Here is a 6,585-nt window from a genome sequence, read left to right as displayed (position 1 = left end):
CTAAATCTTATACAAACTGGTAGATGAAACTTCCAGTCTCTGATGTCCCTAGAGGCCAGAGACAAAAATCCTCTTGGTTCTGATCTTGTCACTCATTAACTCCATAGTTATTTCTCTGACCTTAAATTCCTCATTTGTAACTTTTGGTATTGTAATTTAAACCCCAGTGGGTGTGGTGATTCACACCTACACTCTCGGCTACTAGGGAGGTGGAGATCGAAAAGATCTCCATTCAAAGTCAAACTCGGCAAAAAATTGAGACTTTATCTCAATCAGCAAGCCTGGTGTGGTGGTGTGTGTCTGTGAACCCAGCTGTACAGGAGGCCAGAGGGATGATCTGGGAGATTCTTCCTACCTGAAAGACTCTAGCTTTGAAGCCTGGGGGTGGGGGTGGGGAGCAAGAGGCAGGGCTGAAGTGGCAGATCAAGTGTGAGGAACTGAGTTCAAACAGCAGTATGCAAAAAAAAAAAAAAAAAAAAAAAGGTTTAATTCCTAGTGTCCAAATAAATACTTTTGTTTTCCACTTCAACTTTGGTCAATAAAGGAACATCCCTGGTGTGTTTCACCATTTGTAAATGCGACTTTGGAATGGATACTAAGCTCGTAGAGGTTATGGGGGAATTAAATGATGTTCATATGAATATAATCATCTCTGAGGAATCTTCCAAATGGAGTTCGCGCCTCGCTGGTACTGGAGAGCAGTAAACTGTTCGCAGTAGGGACCTCTGCCTGCCTCCACCCCTGTCCCAGCTGTGCGACTCAGGGAAGATTTCTCTCCCTCTCTAAACCTCATTAGGCTCATCTGCCAAAAGGGGGACAATCGGATAAGAGTTACTCCGAGGATTCAGTGACAACGCACCGGCACGTTCAGTCCAGTGCCCAGCACTAGGCTGCAGCTTACGAAGATCAGCTTTTATTTATTTTTAATGGGAGTGCTGAGGATGAACTCAAGGCCCTCGGCACGCACTTAGGATGCACCCCAGCCCTCCCCCGTCCCCGGATCCGCTTTCTGTTGGGCAGCCGAGGATGGTGACGTTTACGAGTAGCAGCACCAGTCGCTGGCTGTAGCTCCCAGCTGCCCTCAGCAACTCCTCCTCGCCCTTTCTGGCGCCCTAAAGCAAGAGAAATGCCCTGGAGGAAAAGAATATAAGGCGGGCGAAGGAGACCCAGTCGCCTGGGGTACGACCCAGCCTGAAGTCTGAGATTGTAGCTCACATCCGGGTGCAGAGATCGCTGACGTCCAACCCAGGCCCCGCCCCCGGCACGACACGCCCACAGCGCGATTCCGAGGTCCGGATTGGTCAGTTTAGACAAGTGGGCGTGTCTACGATGGGCCGGAGTGCTGCGGACGTCACCAAGCGGCGCCGCTGTCGCGGGTTGCGCGGGATTCGCGAGTAGTCGTCGGTTCTCGCCTGTGGTGGTCACCGAGCTGAGCCTGGGTGGGCGCCGAGGCCGGAGCTGGTGCCGAGAGGTGACCTGGCTGGGCAGAGGGCGGGACTTCTTCCCCCTCGGCTGCGTTTTCCCATCGTCCTCCCCTGCGCCCCGGGCCCTGCGCCTCCAGCGGTTTCCCTCCGCGTCCGCGGCTTGTTTTTTGGGGGCGCGGGCGACTCGGCGGCGCGCGGGCAGCCGGGGGACTGAGGCCGATCGCGGTGCGGCTGATGCTCCCGAGCGTGAGGCCGGGGACGAAGGGGGCCCGTGGCTGCGGCGGTGCCGCGTGAAGGGGCGTCGGGGCGGGACCCGCGGGCCTGCGCCCGGGGCCGCTGGAACCTTCCCCTGCCCAGGCCCCGGTGGCGGGAAGAATGACCACGCTCACCAGACAGGACCTCAACTTTGGCCAAGGTAGGGAGACGGGACCTGCGGTGCGTGTCTGGGCGCGGGTCCTGCGGGAGCAGGGTCTGGGCTGCGCGGTCTCGCCCACGGGCTTGCGCCTCCTCTGCAGTGGTGGCCGACGTGCTGTGCGAGTTCCTGGAGGTGGCCGTGCACCTGATCCTCTATGTGCGCGAGGTCTACCCGGTGGGTATCTTCCAGAAGCGCAAGAAGTACAACGTGCCGGTCCAGGTGAGCCCCCAAACTCTCAGACTGTAGAGGGGGATTTTTTTGTTGTTGTTGTTGCCGGTCCTGGAGCTTGAACTCTGTGCCTGAGCTTGTGTACTCAACACTAGTGCTCTATCACTTGAGTCACAGCTCTACTATTGGATTTTTTGGTAGTTGATTAGAGATGAGGCTTATGGACTTCCCTGCCTGGCCTGGCTTTGAACCCTGATCCTCAGATCTCAACCTCCTGATGGAGGTGCATTTTTCAATAACTCTAACACTTGAAGGTCTCTTCATTTTTGACAGTCTCTGATGGCTATACAGCCTCTTACCCCTCAACCCCAGCTTCTCCTTGCCTTCTCTACCTTAAGGAAATTCAATTGCACGCACCCGCACTCATGTACTGGGGTTTAAACTTAGGGTCTTGTCTTTTTGCCAAGACTGGCACTCTTATCACATCTACAGCTCCACTTCCAGTACTTAGGTGGTTAATTGGAGATAAGAGTCTCACCTAGTGAGATGCCAGAGGCAAAAATGCCTGTAATCCTAGCTACTCAGGAGGCAGAGATCTGAGGATCGCAGTTCAAAGCCAGCCCAGGCAGGAAAGTACAGGAGGCTCTTATCTCCAATAAACCACTCAGAAAATCGAAAGTGGAGCTGTGGTTCCAGTGGTAGAGCCCTAGCCTTGAGCTGAAGAGCTGAGGGACAGCGCCCAGGTCCAGAGTTCAAGCCCCATGACCAACCAAAAAATAAAATCAAAAGACAAAATTATGATAAGCATGCTGCTCATCTCCACTTCCTAGAAAGGTCTCCTTAGCAGGTATTCAGTTAATTTAGCATGGATAACCACTAGGTATTTGGAGGTAGGAGGAGCTTAAAGGATGTACAAGGAAAAACAAGTGAGAATTAGTACCCTTTTTTTTTGGGTCCGGTCATAGGGCCTGAACTCTGGGCCTGGGTGCTGTCCCTCAGCTCTTCAGCTCAAGGCTAGCACTCTACCACTTGAGCCACAGCACCACTTCTGGCTTTTTTCTTTTTGCTTATGTGGTGCTGAGGAATCGAACCCAGGGCCTCACGCATGCAAGGCAAGCGCTCTACCGCTGAGCCAACTTCCCAGCCCCAAGAATCAGTACCTATTGAGCACTAGGTACTAGGTACTGTGTGTAGGTACTTCATTTAATCCTGTCTTTTTATTAGATCACCAAGGAGAAATTAAGGGATTTGCCTGATGCTATATGGGTTTTGTGTGTGTACATGCATATATTGGTCCTGGGGCTTGAACTGAGTGCTATCCCTGAGCTTTTTTTTTCTCAAGGCTGGAGCTCTACCCCTTGAGCCATCATTATTCTTCTTCTTTTTGGTGGTTAATTAGGGATAAGAGTCTCATGGGCTTTCCTGTCCAGGCTGGCTTTTGAAACTTGATCCTCTGATCTCAGCCTCCTGAGTAGCTAGGATTATAGGCATGAGCCACTTTGTTGAGCACTTGATGTTATTTTATTTTGTGCCAGTATTGGAGCTTAAATTCAGGGCCTGGGTGCTGACCCTTAGCTTTTTCGCTTAAGCCTGGGGCTCTACCACTTGAACCTCAGCTCCACTTCTGTCTTTTGTAGTTAACTGAAGAATCTCAGGGCTTTTTCTGCCTGGGCTGACTTTGAACCTCTGTCTTCAGATCTCAGCCTCTTGAATAGCTATAACTACAGGTGTTAGCCTCCAGTGCTGAGTACCTAATGCTATTATTATTTTTTGGTTCATTGTGGGGCCTGAACTCAGCCTGGCGTTGTCCCTCAGCTCTTCAGCTCAAGGTTAGGGTTCTACCACCTGAGCCATAGCACCACTTCCAGCTTTTTCTGCTTATGTGGTGCTGAGGAATGGGACCCAGGGCCTCATGCATGCAAGAAAAGCACTCTACCACTGAGCCACCTTCCCAGCCCCCCAATGCTATTTTAAATGCTAATGTTGAGACTAAACTTTTGTCTTTAAAGTTTTCTTCACACGGGTAAATGCATAGTTGTTAGTCCAATAGTTCTGGGTCTCTAAGGCCGGCAGTCCTAAGGAGCATCTGGGCCAAGTGGTAGGGTGGAAGGGACTGGTGTTCTCCACTTGTGCTTGGGCCTCAACAGTGTGTGGGATTGTGTGCAGATGTCCTGCCACCCGGAGCTGAATCAGTACATCCAGGACACGTTGCACTGCGTCAAGCCACTGCTGGAGAAGGTGAGGGGTGCCAGGCCCTTCCTGACCCCAAGTCCTTCCTGCCATGCTCATCTTCCCACTTTTGGGTGGGATAAAGCGAGGGCCATTCAAGGTGCCTGTGGCCTAACCCCTTAAAAGCCCATTTCTGCACTCTGGAGACCACCGCAGCCAGTAACAAGGCTTGGGTGTGTGAACCCTATCAGGACACCTTGGGCCAAGCCAGGAACCTGGGATATGTGGGATGGCTCAGAACATTCTGGATTCTTTCCATGTGTGTCCAGTAAGTTCTGTCTGAGTTCCTGTCCAGTCTAGACCTCACCTCTGAGACTTGCTGGGCCATCCTTGTGGTTCCGCATCCTCTCCTCCCAGCCTGACCTCTGGTGCCCAATGTAGCAGTGGTCAGCAGCTGAAGGGGGTAGCAGGGGCCCCTCCCCAATCTTCCCTGGGTTCCTACCTTTGCAGAATGATGTGGAGAAAGTGGTCGTGGTGATTCTGGATAAAGAGCACCGCCCAGTGGAGAAGTTCGTCTTTGAAATCACCCAGCCCCCCCTGCTCTCCATCAGGTACCCCCACACCTTAGAATGCGCTAGCTGGTCTGCTGATACTCTTAAGGTTAAGGCAGGCCACTGGAGCCAACCTCCCTCTTCCCACTGGCTGTGTGGCTTTAGGCAACCTTGTCTCCTCCAGGCTTGGGGACGTGGTGGTGGTATGAAGGGCTGAGGGTTTTGTCAGCATCTCTCCCTCCATCCCACCTGAGGCTTGGGGCTGGCTGGTCCTCAGAGGTGCTGTGGGGTTCTGGGCCCATGCTGCTGGGGCAGGTCATACTGAGCTGTGAGTCTCGTTCCCCTTTCTAGCTCAGATTCCCTGTTGTCCCACGTGGAGCAGCTGCTCCGAGCCTTCATCCTGAAGATCAGCGTGTGTGATGCTGTGCTGGATCACAACCCCCCAGGTGTGCCCATCGCGCCTGCAACCTTATCCCTTCCTCCCTGCCCTTCAGAACCTAGGCCCACCCCTCCAGAAAGCTGCAGCCTTTCCGACTGGGTCTTCCCAGCCCTTACAGTGCACTGGGGCTTGCAGGTGGGGAGGGAGGTAGGGAGGGCAGCTGGGAACAGGCAGGGCAAACCAAGCTCTCCTCCCCAGGCTGCACCTTCACAGTCCTGGTGCACACGAGAGAAGCTGCCACCCGCAACATGGAGAAGATCCAGGTCATCAAGGTGAGAGGCCACAGGCCGGAGGCCTCTTTTCTAGGTGGTCTGGATGCTCTTCGTGACAGTGCCAGGCACTCAGCTGCTCCTGGCTGCTAACTCACGGCCACTGCACCAGGCCAGTGCTGCATCTGAGCATCTAAAACCTATGGGAGCCCAGTGGAGCCATGTTTGGCTTGCCAGCTCGTCCTGGCTGTGGGAAGGGGAACTTGGGGGAGGGGCCTCAGCTGCGGTTCCAGCAGTGGTGCTGCTCTAAAGCAGCTCAGGGCTCCAGGGTCACCGGGGCTCCTGGAGGAGGAGTCTGGAAGGAACATGTCTTCTTCTGGAGTCTTGGGACCCCACTCTGCAGGGAGGGGTGGCAGAGCCCGAGCTGGCCTGGCTCCAGTCCCCTCCACACCTCAGTCCTGCCCACTCCTAGGACTTTCCCTGGATCCTGGCAGATGAGCAGGACGTCCACATGCACGACCCCCGGCTGATACCCCTCAAAACCATGACGTCAGACATCTTAAAGGTGAGAGGTTCGGGGGACAGCAGTTTATTTTAGGGATGCTGGGATGAGGGCCGGATGCTCAGGCTTGGAAACACCACTGGGGCCACAGCACCTCTCCCCAGGCCTGCTAGAAATCCGGACCTGTAGAGTGAGCTCCTGCTTATCCTCCAACCCTGGCTTTCTCTCTCCTAGATGCAGCTGTATGTGGAAGAGAGAGCTCATAAAAGCAGCTGAGGCTGCGTCTGCAACCCACGGAGGCCACGGCTGTGTGTCACTGGGGTCCCCAGCCCAGGGCAGGGACCCTGGCTCCCTGACTCCAAGTGCTCTTATTGCCCCTGTATGGCGCCTTCTCCCCACAGGGCTGCTCAGGTCGGCTTGCCAGGGTGGAGGAGAGGGCTGGGGAGGTGCGGTTGGGGGAGGGAGGGCCCAGCAGTGAGGGATGCTGGGCCTGCAGGTTCTCACCTGGTGGGGGAGGGAGGCAGTGAGGGATGCTGGGCCTGCAGGTCTCACCTCCTGGGGTTCAGTTGTTCACACTGTGCATCTCAACTACTGTTCTGTGAGGTGTTTCAATAAAGGGCCCCAAGGGCTGATGGCTATGTGTAATGAGTGAGAAGGCAGGTGTAGCCATGTTAAGGGGGGGGGGGGAAAGCTCCTCCCATGAGACCC

At 54.5% G+C, this 6,585-nt stretch overlaps 1 protein-coding gene across 1 annotated transcript; it reads left to right on the top strand.

Moving 5' to 3' along the window:
* Positions 1–1,364: 1,364 nt before the first annotated feature.
* Positions 1,365–6,522, top strand: Mad2l2 (mitotic arrest deficient 2 like 2). The gene is made up of 8 exons (XM_042695636.1): positions 1,365–1,839; positions 1,940–2,058; positions 4,174–4,245; positions 4,687–4,787; positions 5,079–5,173; positions 5,365–5,438; positions 5,848–5,940; positions 6,112–6,522. The coding sequence occupies exons 1-8, from the start codon at positions 1,800–1,802 to the stop codon at positions 6,151–6,153; spliced, it is 636 nt and encodes a 211-aa protein (XP_042551570.1). The 5' UTR covers positions 1,365–1,799; the 3' UTR covers positions 6,154–6,522.
* Positions 6,523–6,585: the final 63 nt, after the last annotated feature.

Source organism: Dipodomys spectabilis, unplaced genomic scaffold, assembly GCF_019054845.1.
Source record: "Dipodomys spectabilis isolate Male_0828 unplaced genomic scaffold, ASM1905484v1 ptg000188l, whole genome shotgun sequence".
NCBI lineage: Eukaryota > Metazoa > Chordata > Mammalia > Rodentia > Heteromyidae > Dipodomys > Dipodomys spectabilis.
The sequence above is the reverse complement of the archived record's forward strand: the minus strand, read 5'-3'. Positions and strand labels throughout refer to the sequence as shown.

What these genes read in the sequence shown, in the direction of transcription:
- Mad2l2 (XM_042695636.1), top strand. Translation starts at nt 1,800, where the DNA reads ATGACCACGCTCACCAGACAGGACCTCAACTTTGGCCAAG. An exon ending in GGACCTCAACTTTGGCCAAG is followed by an intron (nt 1,840 to 1,939) that starts GTAGGGAGACGG and finishes CCTCCTCTGCAG; the next exon opens with TGGTGGCCGACGTGCTGTGC. An exon ending in GCTGGATCACAACCCCCCAG is followed by an intron (nt 5,174 to 5,364) that starts GTGTGCCCATCG and finishes TCTCCTCCCCAG; the next exon opens with GCTGCACCTTCACAGTCCTG.